We start from the raw sequence: 17,867 nt of genomic DNA on the forward strand, positions 1-17,867 counted from the left end.
GCCCAGGACTGCAGCAGAGCTCTGAAGGACACAATGCTCACAACACTGCCATTGGTGCATTTCTTGCTTGCCTGTGGGAGCCCACAGGACAGCAAAGGAGATGAATGCCCTGTGAGGCTCTAGCCCATCCCTTCCTCCAGCCAGGATGGGAGCAGAAGGGTGGTGCAGCTCCTCACACTGAGCACTCCTGTTCAATGACAAATTTATTGATGTCAGGGGTGGTGGAAAACAAACCAGCACAGACAATGCCTGTCACAGCTGCTGCTTTGAGCTGTTACCTGCTGCTTGTAGGGCCAGGGAGAACAGCTTATCCCTTGTAATGTTTCCTCCTTGCTGTTCATATGCTGTTTATTAAAAGGTGGAAAGGAGCTTTCATATCTTCTTAATTTTCCTTACCTTTCTTTAGGGTCTTCTGCAGCTTTTCAGGCATGTCTTTCTCAGCACAAACATTCTGGATTTAAAATTAGGTGGATGGATGTAGTGGCAGAGGAGTACAGGGCAAAGCAAGACCATTCCAGCTGGAGATGGAGATGTAGAGTCAGAGCCTGTTGAAGAGCCCTCAGCCTGCTGATAGAGAGATGCTCAGCATCCCACAGATGTGTAAATGGTGACTGGTTCATGCTCTTGATCCTAACTACAAGGCTAGACCTTGCTAGCAGGGAATTGAGATAACAGTTTAGTGAGTGTGCTGTTGACTCAGTGCTGTCACTGGTGGAGCATGAATGGCTCCATTGCTAGAAAGGAGAAATCTTATCAGGATTTCTCACATATTTTTTTGGAAAAAATCTTTTGTTGCATTCTCTGGGAAAGAAAAAGCTTGGGTAGATTTATGAATTCACGTGAAAAAGTTCTTAAAAGAGGCACAGCCTGAAGAGGAATCAAATTATTGTGGTAGAGATTTGGCTTATTATCTTCTCATATAGCCCAAGAATGAAAAGCATGTGGCTCTTCTTGGTGTGTTTGGAATACATAAGTACAGTCCAGATGGCATTTAAGGTCAGGCTGGCTTTGCTGGAGATCCTGACTGGTTGAAATAAGGGAATGTAAAATTCTGAAGAGAAGTTTATTTCATGAAGACTGAATAACAGATATTTCAAGCCCCAAGGTGCTTCATTAAATATCCTCTCTTTCCAGTCAGTTCCACTGATTTCATTTGAGAGTGTACAGCTATGATAAACTGAATTAAATGTGAGCTCTCATAACTCCTCACCCAGAATCTAAACCTTAAAGAGATTCCAAAAAGGCAGAACCAGTAATTGAAGGCCTTCTCCTTTAAGACAGCCAGAATGCTCCCAAGACAACCAGAAATGTTTTACTCATATTTCTGTGTCAATACTACTGAGGCTTGGCATAATCCCAAAATACATCTCATTCAGGTATATGTTCTTGAATTTAAAAGGAAAAGAGAAAAAAATAAAAAGAAAAAATAAAACCTTAAGAAGTTTTCCCTCTGTTGCCCATAGCATGTTTTTTTGTACAGCAGCACAAAATTATTTGCTATGTATACAGAACTCAGTCTCTCTATATAGGGATTGTAGAGAATTTGCTTTCCACTTGAAGGAAAAAATCAGTAGTAGTACACGGAGAGAATAATTCCATGTGTAACCCATGTAATGAGCTGATGATTTTTGTGTGAGTGAGTGATTAGTCCCTGTGAATAGCTGTGCCCACAGCAAACCTGATACAAGAACACTCAGGGACTGAATAAAGACTTTGTCTTCACTGATTGCACGTTATCCTAAGTGGGTTTGGATGCACAGCAAGGTTGGTGGCACCAGACACAGCACAAGTTTATGATTATGCATGATATAAGCTGCATCATCCATTGCTTGCTGACAAATGTACTGTCTCTACACCCAGACAAAGTAAAAAAGAACAGGTTATATTTTTCCTAAATCATTTGCCAATCATTTTTGATTTTCATTAGGAGTCTGGAAGAGTCTGGGTAATTGTATTGCTCAGCATGGCTTTGTGGGAAAGGGCTTAATTTTTATGTTTCCTTTTAGTGAATTTTATTGCATTGTTTCTTAGCTCATTGATGAATAAATCCTAGTTACACTGAAGCAAATGCCTGGGAAATAGAAAAACAAGCCTGTGTTACTCCTTTGTATGTATGGGGGGTGACAGGTATTGCTGAGTGTAATTAATTCACTTGTAAAGGACTGAGATCTGCATTATCATGTTTTCCCATTTTAACACTAATTAACAGAAATTATTAGCACGGTGTTAATACATGAGTGAAGACTTTCTGCACAATTTACAAGAGAAATAGATATGAATCTCTGTGTGCTTCTATTTAGCTCCTGCCTGCATTTTCCTGACTCACAAGAGGTGAGTGTTTGTACTGGTGGAGTGTTTGTGTGCAGGAAATCTTTTTGAGTGCGAACTCATCTTTGCTGAAGACTATGACTGAATGTGGGCACACACATGAGTGAACTAGTTCAAAACACTTTCTGTCACACCTCAGAGTATGCAAATGTGCACTGCTGTGTCTGTACAGGGTGAACAAGTTATTTTAACTGTGTAGTTATGAATGGGTGTGTTTGCTATGGTACCTGTCTCAGAGATGTGTCCTTGAACATTGGTGATTGTCAGCCTGAGACAGAGCTTTCCATATGTGCCCTTTTCTCTCATTCATCCTCACAGATGTGTCCTCTATTAGTAGCAGTTAATAAAGCTTTTTGTTTTTCTTTTGTTTTGGGGGTTGCTGTTGGGGTTTTTTCCCAGTGAAACAGTGCATGAAGAGCTTGGCAGAAAGTGGTATTTTCTGGAAAACCACGTCTAGCGCTTTTTCCCCCACTGTCAGCCAATTACTTCCTTTAGTGTCTGAACATAAGACTTGCCAATAAAAGTCCCAAAATAGCTTCTCTCACTATTACTAATGTTTGCCAACAATAGCTAGGGAAGAGGAAAGGAAATCTATTTTTGTAGCTGGGTTCTAACATGAGGTAACCCTGAAGGCTTTAATGAAAATTAATTCGACACCTAAAGTTAAAGGCTTACTTGTACTGGAAAATTTTTTTGACCAAATTCAAATATGACAGTTGAGAGGTGACAGGTGTTGGCTCCTTGTGGACAGGAAGGTGCCAGACAAGTGAGTGCAGTGTAATGCAGAGAAGTTTGTGTGTGGTTTGGGATGTTGTAACCTCTAAATGGAGGAGCATGGAACAAAGCTGAGTATGTGCCGGTCTGGGCTCCATCCACACCAGAGATCTTCTTGTCTGAGCTTTCTCCAGCATCAGGACTGAATGTGAAGGACTGTAGAGCTGAAGTGGAAGGGACAGGCAGGTTCAGCTCAGTTAGGGATGGCCTGACATGTTGAAGGAACAATTTTTCTCATTCAAGCTACAGCTTCTGCACTATTGCTCATCTAGAGTGAAAAGAATTTGGAGGCTGTACTGAGAAGAGTGAAGTGCAGTGCAAGCAATGGGAGAAATCAAGTTAATTCCAGATGTCTCCTTGCCAGCCAAGCCGGCAGAGAGCAGGTCTGTGAAGGATGGGCAGATCTCACCCAGAGCCCAGGTCACTGAGCAGGGCCATGGTGATGAAGCAGAACCAGGCCAAGCCAGGAGCACAAACAAGTGAAACAGGATCAGGTCCAGTGGTGGTGACTGGGGTCAGTCTAGGAATCACTGGTGGATCTGCAGTGACAAGGAGGGTCCCAAGTGAAGCCAGGAACTCAGTCTGTGGACAGGAGTCTGGACTGATGCAGCCTGTGGCCAAGATCAATGGGCTGAGGTGTCTGCTGCTTTTGCTTGGCAGGCAAAACAAATCCAGGCTCTCAGTCATTATAATAACATCTATTCTGATAGCAGCAGGCACCTTCCAGTGCTGCATCCATCCTTGAGCATCACCACTCTCTCCTCAACTCATGTGGCTTTTTGGTCCCCTGATTGCCTCTGAAAAAGTGTGATTGTTTATTGTCTTCTCAAGCTGTGACAGATTCCACCTCTGCCCATCCCTGCTGTGTGGGACAGCACCAGCTCTTTATCCTACCTGGGGTCCTGCCATCCAGCTGCACTTGTGGGCTCTGGGGATGCTTTGTCAGAGTGGCAGGAGCTCAGGGGATGGGCAGCTCCTCTGCCTGAGGGAAGGACTTGGCCCCAGTGGAAGGGAGAGAAGCAGGATGTGACTGAAGACCTGCCTGCTGTCCTGGCCTCAGTAGTATCTGTCATTTTGTCCAAGTTTCATGTATTGCTGGCTTTTTATTACAGAATATAAATGATACAAATTCTTTTTAAACCAGGCTCTTTACTGTGGTTTTGCGGCAGGGGCTTTTTTTGAAACCTAATCTTTATTTCTTGTTAGTCTCTGATTTATTTTTTTTAATAAAGTATGGCAGAATTCCAGATTAATACCTTCAAAGAGCTTTGTTCCTATCCATGAGGGGTGAAGTGTGAGAGGTAAAGAGAACTGTGGGCTCTCTCCCTAGCTCTGCCAATGCCCTTGATGAGGTGCCTTTGCCTGGGTTACTCCTCCTCTGATTCAGCATCCCTGCTTGAAGCTCACAGTGCTGCTCTCCTACGTCCCAGAGGGTATCCTGAGATTAATTGAGGGATGTATCTAAATGGCTTCAGCATGCAGGCTGGAAGCCACCAGGGACAAAGCTCTTACTAGGGCAGGAATAAAGGTCAGGCCCTTGCTGACATCGTTGTCTCAATTAATTAATGCACTAATCTCTATAACTCCTCTTCAGCAAATATAATTTGGCCTCAACCCTTATTTTGTTCATTTTTCTGTGACTTAGCTTTGAGAGAACTAATGAAGAGACCCTGATGGAAAAATCCTGCTTTTCACCATATACCTTCCCCTTGACCAGCCCTATAACTTGTTCCCTCCTTGTTGCCTTTTGCTCCTGTTTGTCTGAGGGCTTTGCAGGAAAGTCCCCTGGCCATTTAAATGGTTCTTCATTACATAGCAAAAGAGACTTAGCCCTCAGTTCAGGTTTTGAGGAGTGATAGCTGATTGCTTCAATTACTAGGAAAACAGTGTGTGGAATTGATTGAAGGGGGACAGTTAATATTTGATTCTATTTTCCTGTGGATATTTCCTATGGGAAAGTGCAAAACAAATTCTGGAAAACATCAGAAGGAAGTGTTTGTCCCCCAGCTGAAGGGCTGAGTTGCCATCCGTGAGTGCAGGAAGGAGGTGTCAGCACTTTGGATTCTGTGACCACATAGCCCTGAGGCTCAGCATTTTGGGACAGCTGTTTTTGAGCACAGAATCTGTCCAGGATCTCTTAGGGATCGCTACCAGCATCAGAAGGTGCTCAGCAGGGCTTGGAGAGGAGCAGAAGGCAGAGGGAGTGGATGTGTGTGGTGAAGCGCAGTGAACTGAGCCATCCCTGGATGGGCAGGAAGGAATATTCCCTCCAGTGCTACCCACTGGGAAATCAAAGAAATGAAGAAAATCTCTCCTTGTCCTCTGCTCAGCTCTTACTTCTGGTCTGTTGTACTTTCCACTCCTTGGTGATTACATCCATGTCTCAGTCAGGTATTGTTTTCTGCTTGAGTTGAGAACATTCCCTAAAGCTGTTCTGAGTGCACAACAGTCTTGTTCTCTTTCTTAGGCCAGTTTTAGACTGAAATTTGGCAGATTACACAAGTGTGGAATGTTTACTGTCCTGTCTTACATCATCATTTATCCTGTATCATTTATTTTTCCTTTAACAGATTCTTAGCACTGTCAGTCTAATATGCATCAGAGGCTGAAATGTATTACCATAATGCAGTGCATTGTGGGTAATCCCATGCAAATTATTCTGTGGAAAGTCGTGCTAAATTATGTTCTTGAGGAAAAAAAAAGGCAGAAAAACAAAGGCTTTTTTTTTTCCTTTCCTCTTTTTCTTAACTGTTTGTTCTGTGGATTTCTGAGCAGCTGCCAGAGGCACAGGTTTAAGTGAGTTGTTTGACATTCAGCACCATATGCAGTGATGCTCCTCCCCACAGGACACTGCTGAAAGGATGGAGTTGAAAACTGCTCTGGGTTTTCTATATGTCTCTGTGATGTTTAGTTTTAAAACATTAATAGCTTGTCAAAGGAAAAACCTGAGAGAATGTTGGAATAGCACAGTACAGAGGAATGTCTTGATGCTTTTTTTGTCTCCATTATCTCTGTCTCCTCATCTGTAGGAATACCAGGTTTTGTGAACTTAAAGGACTTCAGATGCCTTTTGGAAGAGGCAGTTCTGATTATATGTAGTGTTGTTTTTATATCTTTGTCTTTGTTCTCTCTTACCAAGGTCATTTTCTTGGGAAAATTTCCTTAGCTCCTCTGAAAGTCCATACACTTTCCAAACTGAAGCAGTAATCCTCCTTTTGGACAGAACACTTGATTGTAATAGAAATGATTGCAATGTCACAAACAGAGGATTATCATTATTATTTTCAGTAGAAATCATGAAAGGACTCCTAAGAAAAAGGCAGTGTGTTCTTATGCAAATTTTCTCAGGTAGTACATCTGCGAGATGAAAAATCCTGAGAGCCTGTAATCTGGAGTCAGCCTCTCCTCTGCTGATAAATGTTTGTCTGCTTTGCTGGTCAGTAGATTTTCAAAGACTCAGAAACTTGTAGTTAGTTTTTACAAGTCCTGTGTGCTTCTCATTTGATGCTCTCTCTGGGTGAAACGTTTGTCAGCTGCCCTCCATTTGCTTATTTCTGGCATCCATCTCTGAAAAAGTCAATGTGGACATGTTCATGGCAGATAAAGGGGCAACATGTGCTGTTTTGGGGGTCACATCAGTTACCCCACTTGAGAGAGCTGCCTCTCCTCACCATAGCTCTGTGTCCCTGAACTTGTCTCCCTTTCTTTGGTCTGTTCCTCACAGTCTTCAAAGACTTTCTTTGTCTCTATCTCTCCTAAAACACAGAGTATGCAGGTATTAAAGTGACCCTGTGCTGGTAGGATTATAGAAGGGAAAATACTGGTTTGCAAAACTTTGCATCCAGCTGCCAGTTCTGACCCATGTTCTCCTTGGTAAATGTGTCCAAATGTCTAAAATCATCTGCATGCTCCAGGTCAGCTCCTCATGGACAAGCACCAAAAGTTCCAATCCTTCCTGTAATAAATTAGAAGCTTTTCTGGTCCTGATTTTTTGCTTTCCTTTTAGTAATATTTTTTTCCAATGAAATTTAAGATATAAATATCCAGCATGTGTATCTTAATGGCTCTCAGTTTAGTTTGTGCAAACCCTTGTTAGTGGTTAATGGGAGCTGGTTCACCTGGAAGGACCTTCCTGATCTCTGATTTCTGACTGTGGATATCACATCCCTGGGACTCATTGCAGGATGTCCTTCCTAACCCAGCCTCTGAATGAAATGATTAGTAGCTTGCCCTTGGGCTGTCTGGTGAAATCTCCCTCTGACCCAGCTTTCTCATGTATTCTGTAACTTTCTGTGGTGTTATTGTATTACATGTTCATTTTGTGAACCTATATTAAATCAGAGCAGACATCACAGAGGGTCCTGCAGTATTTTTGCCTGAATTACCCTCAGTGTTATCAGCCATTCTCCAGGTGACTCGTATAGAGTATTCAAAAGAAAGAAAGAAAAAAAAAGGGTCATATTTTCCCTGTTATTGTCCATTTCTCTGTTAAATGTGACAAGCAGCAAGAAGGGTCCTGTGTCAGAATGATTACACTGACACCTGTAAGGGAACAGCCAGAGAGCTCCTTGCTTGTGCTTCCATCCTCCCTCTTCAAAGGGTGCAGGCACCAGGCTGAGGGAAGCCCTCTCCTCTGCAGTGTCTCTTTCCTCTGATCTGAGCTGGGCAGAGAGGCTTTTTGTGCTTTCCCATGTGCCTTTGGCTTGGAAAATCAATGCCTCCTTTGTTGTTTTAGAAGTGCTAATACAATAAATTGTAGAATCATAGTTGCTTCCTGTCACTGATGCTGAGGTTGTAGGGAGGGATAGGTGGGAAGGCTGGCTTTGATGGTGTTTGCTGAAGTTGACCAAAGAGAATTTGTGATATGGAAAAAAGAAATTAGCCTGGGGGAGCCATTTATAATTTAGGAAAAAAGTCTCAGGTAGCTTTTGACATGTATCAGAATAAGGGGATGGATATAGAAGGCATGAAAGGTTACAGTAATGAAAACTGAAATGGGAGAGGAAGGTGCAGGGCTGTGGATTGGTCTGTGTCCTTACCTCTCACCTGTGCAGGCCTATTTAAAGTAAGTTTTAAGGAGACCAACACACAGAGGGCCTCAGGATAATCTCTTCTGGATATGTGCATGTCATTATCCCACCATGGAAGCTGCTGAGTGCCATCAGATGTGCCCAGAAAAGCCACCCCCAGGTGGAAGCTCTGCTCTGAGCCCATTGGCAGAAGGACTTGAGGGATTTTGTGGAGAGCAGACCTAGACTAGGAGGAAAGAAGGAAGCTTCTATGCTTCATGGTGTGATTTGGAAAACAATAAGGATCTGGAACAATAAGAGTTTGTGTAGGCTGAGATTTGGATGCATTCTGGAGCCACAGTTCCCTGGCAGAGTTTGCAGGCAGCCAGGATGGGAACAGAGCAGGATGCTGTGGGACCATGCTGGCTGCTTTGTACACAAATCAGTGCTTGCACATTGTCTGCTCTGTTATTTGATATTTGATTAAGGTTGTAACTCACAGAATTAGGTGAAGCCCAATTTTTTCCCCTGTAGGAGTTGTAAGGAAATTAAGAAATTGAACTACTAAAAAGAAATCTTTAAAACTGGCCAGCAGACTTAGCAGATGACTGTGTAAATCAGGTTCAACAAGGTAAATAATCATAATTATGATTCCTTATGTTTAAAATTCCTTATCTGATGTCATGGGAGAACCACCAATATGTGGTTCACAGGACCTGGGCTAACACTGGGATAACAAAACCCAATGATTGAGAGTATTAATAGAATTAATAGGGCCTTGATAATATGATTTTTTGTTTTTTTAAAGAAGTACAGGAGCTAGAGGACAAATGAGAAATTAGTATATAAAGTTTTATTCATGGCTTTTAAGGGTGAAGGCTAATTTTCATGCAGAATGGTATCAGTGGGCATCCCAGATGAGTCACAGCTGATGAAAGGAGAGGCTCCCACAAAAAGAAAAAAAAAATCAAGAAATTTTGGGAGTTATGGAGTGAGAAATAAAAGAGTCTGTGTGTAGTCAAAACCTAGTTAAAAGGCTGGGAAAAGTGGGTAGGATAGGACAACTCTGGGATGGAAAAAAATGTAAGGTGGATCCATTTACCACTCTGTGAATTGGTGCTGGTCAGTATTTCTAATTTGAATGACTGGAAGGCAAGGAGATAATAAGATAATAAGATCTGCTGCTAGCAGTTGATGCAAATTATACCGTGGGAAGAAGGGCTGAAAGATTGTGGGTACTAGAATGGAAGATGAAACATAGGCAGTGGCAGGGTGCAGCATGCTTGAAGGAATAGTTTAAAGCATTCAGACACATGGCTGGGCTCTGAATTAGCTCTCACCATTCAGGAAAACATAAGTAGCTATTACAAAGACAGCTTGATAAAGATGTCTGTGCCATGTGAAGCAGCAGCAATAAAGGAAAAAAAAGTGAGTAAGATGCCTGTGTGTATGAAGAAACAGGGAGCCTTGGAAGATGTTTTAATATCCCTGTAGACCAGCGTGGAAACACCTCCTGTGGAGTACTGTGTGTGTTATGGGTCATCCCTTTGTAAGAGACAAAGCAGTGATACACATGGGCTGGAGGGAACAGATGAAAGTGTTTGGTGGCCTGGAAGGCAGCTTCAGTGCAGGGAAAGCATCAGGGATCCTGGAGCTGCTGCATTACAGAGGGAAGGAGTAAAGCTCAGCTGCAGGAGCAGCCAGCGTGGGCTGGGGGGGCTCTGCTGTGCTGGGGGTGCTTGGAGGCAGAACCCACCTCACAGGGCTCTCCTCTACCTGACATTGCTGCCAGGCCAAGACACGGTTTCAGTGGTTTGTTATATCTCCATGATGATCTAGTGTGGCAGCAGAGGGATGGAGATAATGTGGGTGTCACGCTGGAGCAGCTGGGCTGTTGTCTGAGCCGTGCTGTGATGGATTTCACTGAATCTGTCCTAGTGCCCCTGTCCCTGTGTTGGTGCAAAAGTGAAAGGTGCCATGGTCCTGGTGTCTCATTTTGGATGGAGAATTAAAGCACGCTAACCTTGCTGCGTCATTTTGGTCAATAAATATTTTCATCTGGGAAAGAATAGAATGCACTATAGAGAACCATGCTGATAAACAACAAAATGTTGTGTATTATAATAAAAATGTGCATCACCATTCCATGAAATTAAGATGCAACAATTGACTCTTTGTATTACACATAATTAACCTGGGGATCCCCACTGTGAATGGCATTATGAAGACAAATACCTTACTGAGATTTTTTAAAGTGGGTTTGACACTTTGAGTAGCATCTACATTTACATTAGCCAGGATAAGTATCATAAATCATTTTTTCCAAGGCATGTGATGATCACCAGCCAGGATTAGAAAATTATTTTACACCCATGGTGAAAAATGGCTAAACTGGGTAAATTCATAGCTGATGAAAAGGCTTGGGTGGGCCAAGAGTCTGCTTACTTTTCTGTACATCAGAATTATTTATAGAGGTAAACTTTTAAGTGGAATAAGAGGGGAAGAAAAGTCATCCAGGGATTAGGCTGCCAATTTAGGACTTGAAAAATTTCAGCTTCCTGCTTTCCCAAACTGCTTTTAACAGCTAATTCATTTGACACAGATTCTGAGACATAGCCCCACCTCACACTTAATCTCCAGATACCTCAGGCTATAACCTGTCTGTGACTTGTTCCATGCTCCACGGAGTTCAGATAGCAGGGAAAGGAACATATGTGAGAAGAGGTCATGGTGAGACTACTGATGAATTTTCAAGGCACCATCAGATACCAGTTAGCCAGTTGGAAATACTGGGAGCATGGGGAAGAAATGTGCTTTCTGGAACAAAGCACTTGATAGCCTCCAGTAACTGGTAATTGCTTTATTTCCTTACATTGCCTCAGAATTCCTATGTGACTTGAACAGTCCCTAGTTCTGTTTCTTGGCAGCTTAAGTGTCCTGGAGCAGAATTTATGTTTTTCTTTGGAAATTGGCATGTTGGGGTTTGGCTTTTTTTTTGTGTTTGGTTTTTGTTTTTTTTTTTAATTATTCTTATTTAAAATAATGGCATCGCCTATGGCATTGGTTAGGTCTGCAGTCAAAATATTGCTCTCTGGACTGTCACATCTTCATTGGATGGTACAGGGAGACTTCTCCTCCCAAAACTGTCTGCAGCCCTCAGATAGGAACTTGAGGCACTCCTGATCCTGCTACTGTGAAACAGTGCAGATTCCACTAAAATGTGCAGCTCTGACCTGGCCTTCACTCAGCCTCTTCAGCTCTGTTTGAAAAGACATTGTGGGACAAGGAGAGAGATTGTTCAGTGTCTGCAGAGAGGGATAAGCTTAGTCCAGGTTCATCCAGGGCCTAAAATAGGTCCCCAGCATGTCACAAGGAAATGAGTGAGACAGAAAACCGATGTACTACTCAATTTTATTGGAAAGCAAGAACTCTGCAAAGAATAGCATCTTTCTAAATGGTTTGTCTGCATAGGTGGAAAATAACCTCATTTGTCATTCTCTTTTTTGTTCCTGACATGACCACCCATCACAATTATCGCACGCATAAAAAAGAAACAAAAACCAAAAAATCAAACCAAAAAAAACCAGAAAAACAAACAACCAAGCAAAATAACACCCAAACAAACAAACAAAACCCCAAACCAAAGAAGTTATTTTGCTATTCTCCGTCCAACTACTACCTCAGTGTATGTATGCAGTCTTTGAGGAGATGGGAAGTTAAACCCACCCCTGTCTCCATCCTGATAGTTTGCAAATTGTTGGCATAAAACATTAGTAGCAGTGTTGCAGCAGTGGCCAAGATAAAAGAGAGCTCAGGTGCAACACTAATAAAATTTGGCTCCTCCAACACATGATGAACTTGCCATATACTGAGTCATTCATGGGAGATGATTAAGGAAGAGACAAAGGACGCTGAGGAAGGAACAGAGAAGGAGAAGAAATCTGGGAGAGAGAAAAGAATGGAGGGAAACATCTGTGGAAATACTGCAAGGGAAAAGTGGAAATGTGAGGAAATGGAAATGTCAGACAAATATCTGGTCAATGGAAAGAAGGAAAATACCTCTCCCCACAATACAACTGGGGAATTCATAACCTAAATAACTTTTTTCTAGAGAAATTGGCAACAAGTTCTGTTTGTTAAATCCCCAGTTGTTCTATGAGCAGCTTGTCCAGGACTCCTTCTCCAGCAGATTGGAAGGAGAAGGTATTTCATCTTCCCTTTCAGTCTGGTCCTTGAACAGTGTTCCCTGTGACATACGTGGCTTTTAATAGTAAAAGAGCCCATTTGAATGATTAAAACAATAATTCCTTCTGTGCTGTTGAAGTTTGCTCAGCTGAAACACCAGCTGAGATCAGCAGGAGTTTTGTGAGGAGGTTCAAAGCAAGTCAGGACTTTTCTCCTCACCGTGTGGGCAGAGCACCAGATGTAATGAGGACAGATGTGCAGAGCAAGGCAACTTCCCTAAGGGTGCCAAGGTGGTCAAGGTTGCCATTAGCTTTCTTCTTGTTATCATTCCTCTGTATCAGCATCCATTGACCTCAACAACTCTTTCTTCTTTCTCATCCTTTTATCTCCCCCACCCTTTTATCTCCTGTCTCTTAACTCCAGTCCCTCTCATCTTTCTAGAAATTCCTGATAGCCTGTTTTATTTTTCCCCTTGCATCTTCAGCCTTTTCCACTTGCTTAATCCTCTTGATATGTTTTGGCCCAAATTCTCATCCCCTCCACTTCATCTGTTTTGCATACCATTCCTGCTGCTGAGAGATCTCTGGGGCATAGGAAAACCTGGGTTATTCCCTGCTGTCCTAGCTGTCCAAATAGCCAGGTCCCCAGCAGGTGCCTGTGTATTTTCATTCACAGGGGTTGAAAGTACAGCAACCTTCAGGGCTGGCTCAAGCTAAAATTAAGGCTGCAGACACCAGGCACCAAATGTTTCATTCAGCTCCCTAAGTTTGTCCTCTAGAGCTTCCAAATGGTTTTGATTAGTATTCCGAGGGAGAGCTCACTGATGGAATTAGTGAGAAACCAGACTGTCAATTTATTTATACCCGGCCTGAGGGCATAGCCATTGTGCATGTGTAAAGCTGTTGAGATGCAGGGAATATTCTGTAAGTGTGTGTGTCTATGTGTTGACTGGAAGTGGGTTTGCAGGGAAAAGCTGTTGCCCCAAGGACTGAGCAGTGACCTAAAGCAGGAGAGGCCACTGATGTGCCTGTGCTGAACGTCAAAAATCCCTTTTAGGAAAAAATTGATCCCTCTGAAATTTTCTCTCTACTTGTATTTATTAGTATCTCCCAGCTCTAATTTTACTGTAATTCTCATTACCCTGTGGAGAAATCTCTAATTTAACTCCTGGAGTCTTTCCACCTCCTTCAACAATATCTGTGATACAAAACTATCAATGTCTTTGTCTCCTGGAGTATTTAAAGCACATGAGTAATGAATAATAAAATTTTTCCATTACATTGTCATTTAGTCTGGGAAGAATTTTGAGGGCAAGATGAGAGATATTTAGTTGTGGGTATTCATTTGATGCATCAGTGCTGAGCTTGAATGAACTGGTTTTCCAATACAATTTGATCCATTTTGTTTAGGAAAATTTGTATTGACAGTGTTGAGGCCAAATGATAAGTCTTTTATTTTTGTTCCCCTGTTTTGTATTACAGTGGAAAATAAATATAACTCAAAGTTGAGCTGTTATTAGGCATCACCTCCTCCCATTCTGTCTGTTGCAGTATAAAAATGTGAAAAGGGTTTAAGAAAAGTTTTTCAGCTCCATTACTCTCTATAATAGCCAGGAAACAATTAACCTGTTATCCCTTAACATGATGTCTGCAGAAGATTATTGCATGACAGAGCCCAAGGGACCAATTTGCATTGTGCAGAGGAATCTGGTGCATCAAGCTGAAGCTGGTCCAGACTGGTGCTTTGATGTAATGGACAGCAAAACCTGTGTGGAGCTTTGAGCTGATCATTAAAGTAGGGTAGTTTAGTTAGCATGTTTCTGAGGCTGGACTAATTAGGACTGATGAGCTTATCTGCAGCTTTCTTGTGCAGGGCTGCTGCTTCCTCCTTCAGAATCCACCTGGGTCCTTTTGGCACGGGAGGCTTTGCACCACGCTCCGCTGCTCACACAGATGTGACCAGAGGAGGGGACAAAGCCTTGTGCCAGAGAAGAAGATGGGGTCACTGAGAATCCAGGCTGGCAGGACACTGCAGGGGAGGTGCTGGCAGGTAGAGCAGCTTCCTCCTGTACAGCTGTGACAAACAGACCGTGTGTTGTCACTTGGTAACACCCAGACAGCTTCCCTGCCGTGGAGCTGTGCTTCCTACCAGCTCCTCAGCCAAACCAGACTGCATCATTTCTACCTTTCCACCTTCTTTCTTTTAGGATGTTTTCATAAGTCTGTGTTGGAAGCACAATCTCAAAATTTTTGCAGCTGGCTGTGCCACTTGGCTACAAGGGAAATGCCTGGAGGTCAGGCTTCCCTTTCAGTAATGCAGGTGGGACTGATTATTAACCACTACACCAGGTCCTGGCATTGCTGGCAGATGCCATCAATAACATTAGCTCAACATGTCAGCTCTGTCCCCAGCTTCAGTTTAATGGCAGTGCTGTTCTGCACCTCCAGCTCCTTCCTCCCTCTGCTGAGGGAGGGAGAAAGGAGAGAGAAAATTGCCTGAGTTAAAATAAATAGATGTCCATGTTTGAAGTGAATAAAGTATGCTAACAGGCAATCCTCTGGCTGAGTCTCTAGCTGTTACTCCTGAGCTGTCTAACATCAAAGCAGTATGGGTGCATCATCCAGCAGCTGACTTCAGTGCATGAACAGTTACTGTCTTAGGCTTCTGAGGTGTGTTATAGTGTTAATATCATTATTATTATTGTTTTTCTCATCGTTTCTTAAGGCCTTTCCATATCCTGAGTAAAGCTCTAGGGAGTCATAAAGCCACAGGCTGAGTTTCAGCTCAGGCACTGTTTGCATCTCCTTGATAGCTGTTTAGTATGTTGCCTTAATCTTGGAAGCAAGACCCTGAGATGCACCCCAGGGAAAGCCTCAAGATGTTCTTTGTATTTTTTGCCCCTGAGAAAATAACTCTCTTGCTGTGGAAATGACATCTTTTTTTCTCTGAAATGTCACCACTTCTGCCTGCTGGTTGTAACTCTGCCACACTACAATATCTTCAGTCTTTTAAAGTAAAATAATAAAACATTTAGGAATCTGTTTAGAGCTGCTGAGCATTCTTATTGTTTTGTGTTAATGACCCTCAGTTCCCATAAACTTCTCCCTACATTTTTGTTTTTCTTATAAATTATTACTAAACTTTTTTATACCCCTATCTTGCTTGGCAAAACTTGCAGTAGAGGTGAATAAGAGGAGAGTAGAAATTATGTTAGACACTTAACCACAGTGTCTAACCACATGCTTCAGAGAATGTTCAGAGGGCAAAAGTCAGTTTTCTTGGGGCCCCAGACCCTGCCTAGCACTGAGGCTGTTCCCTCAGATTGGGTGTGCTCTTCTGAGCAGGTCCTTCCCTGTCCAACATGTTTGAGTTCTGGATTATGTTCATCATAACTATAAATTCATTCTTTGCTCATAGGGCCTCAGAAAATAAACTGAATTATAATATCTTGTCCAGAGAGGGTGGTTTTTATGCCAGATGATATTTACATGTGCTGGACCTGCTAGAGAGGAAGTTATGGTGGTGCTGTGCAAATGGTTTCTGTCCTCTAACAAAAATGTGCTGAAAAACTCCTCAGGAGAGCTGCAGACATTTATAAGTGAAATCTCTTCTTTCTTCCATCCACCTGTGTGTTTTTGCCTCAGAAATAATCTTCCAGCCATACAGAGGTGCTCAGACCCCAGAATCCCAAAGCATTTTACAAAAATAACTTTATAGAGGAAAAGAGCAGAGCTCTGTCCCCTGTCACGGATTACTGAACACATTATAATATAAATGTTTTATAATATAAATTATAATATGTTCAGTACCCATGAGGTGCTCACTAACAAATATCTCGTGGAGAGTGATGTGCAGCTCACACCATACTTAGGGCCAGGGCTTATTCTGGACTCCTGAGAGTTGCTAAGGAAACAGCCTGGGCATGGAGCTGGAAGTCTCTCAGAAGCTTGGCTGCAGAGATGTTTTTTGCTGCAACACCACACAGGGCTGTTATTGGCAGAGGCAGCAGCTGGTCCAGCCCCTGATGGGTGATGCAGTCTCCAAGTGCCAAAGATGAGGGACTCTGCAGTTTTAGTTTCTTTCTGGTTTATCTGAGCTCTGTGTGTCTCCTGCCCTCCTCTCACCAGAAGCATGAAACTGCCATCAATTACACTGACTTCCTCTGATGCAGGCCCTTGGTTTAAAACCAAACACAGAATATTCACAACCAGCAAGGATCCACAGCTTGGAGAATTCGTCTTGTGAAAGATGAAGTTGATAATCCAAACCCTGTTTGTGCCACTAGCTTTTAAGAGACTGAGAAATTCCTTGGAGGTGTCTGTTATTTTGCAATTACTTTGCAATTGATTTTCTTAAAAAACAATTCATAACTTGTTAAAGATCTCTTCCTCTCTTTTCTCTCCTTGTCCAGTTCCCTTTTCCATCTTTGCCACTGCCTAATGTTTATAATCACAGGACTTATTTTTTTCCCCCCATTACTTAGGTAGACAGCTCCTCTACAGAGAAAAACTGGATGATTTATAAAAGTGGATTTACTGTCAGATTCTCCTGGGGTCCAATTCCTACGTCTAATTCTTACGACGACTTCTAAAAATTTATTTGAGACATTTAAACCATTTGCCTCTGTTTCCTCTGCTGTAAAACAGAGGCTATTTTAGGATAGCTTTCTGTAGACCACGTGCTGTTAATTAATTTACAAATGATTCTGTAGGGGAAACTTCCATATGTAGGAATCATGAAACCTTGTGCTTCTCTCCATCAGGGCCTGCAGCTGGGAACACAGGAGCTGGAGGAGATGGGAAGCAAGTTTTGCCTTGGTTTGCTGATTCTGCACCTCAAATCCCTGCCCTGCAGCAAGGAGCTGATGGCTCAGGCAGCACTCCTGCTGGATCTGGAGGAGGAGATCACAGACAGGGCACAAAGGTCAGTGACTGCTGTATCCAGAGGGCTCTGCTGTGGGAATGGAGTTTGGTGGGGCATGTTTTGGGTTTAAATCTGCAGAAATGGGCTCGCCTTATGGCTGAGATTTGTATCTTGGAAGCTGCAGTGTATGGAGAGTAATTAGAATTGAGATATAATTGACTCCCAAATAAACTACTGAAACAGTGGGTCCCTGCCCTGCAGCCATCCATGTGGAGAAAAAAAGGTGAAAGAGAAGCACCTGTTCTCTGTTTTCCAATGATTTTCCATTTTCCTATCAAAACTGCTTACTGGCATGTGAGAATGGTACTGCCCCAGAAAAATTCATCAGCAGGAAACATTTTCCTGCTCACTGTCACATGGGGTTCTGTCCAGCTCAGAGCCTCCATGGAGAGGATCTTATAAGAAAGGCATTATCCAAGTGCTGCACTGTAGGGAACAAGTATTGTAGATTATAAAAGGACATTGGTAACAAGATTTAGAAATTGTGGACCTCATACTGCAAGTATATTCCTATAAGTTCTTTTTCTCACTGCATGGAGTCCTTTAGTCATTTAGAGCATAGATTTATGACTTTTTGATGGACAGAAAGAAATTTTGATCCCGCTGCTTATTTAGGACATGTTTTTCCAGATTGCAAAATTAATTTAC

The 17,867-nt window shown here is 42.5% G+C and overlaps 1 protein-coding gene across 1 annotated transcript in view; it reads left to right on the plus strand.

Annotated features, from left to right (window-relative positions):
• Positions 1-17,867, plus strand: part of AGBL1 (AGBL carboxypeptidase 1) — a 246,308-nt gene that overhangs the window by 144,400 nt on the left and 84,041 nt on the right. The window contains exon 21 of the mRNA XM_071442058.1: positions 17,059-17,219. Within this exon, the coding sequence (XP_071298159.1) occupies positions 17,059-17,219 (161 nt within the window). The remainder of the gene's footprint in view (positions 1-17,058; positions 17,220-17,867) is intronic.

The sequence above is a fragment of the Agelaius tricolor genome, unplaced genomic scaffold (genome assembly GCF_023055355.1).
Source record: "Agelaius tricolor isolate 1412-34295 unplaced genomic scaffold, bAgeTri1.0.p SCAF_16, whole genome shotgun sequence".
In the NCBI taxonomy this organism is placed as follows: Eukaryota; Metazoa; Chordata; class Aves; order Passeriformes; family Icteridae; genus Agelaius; species Agelaius tricolor.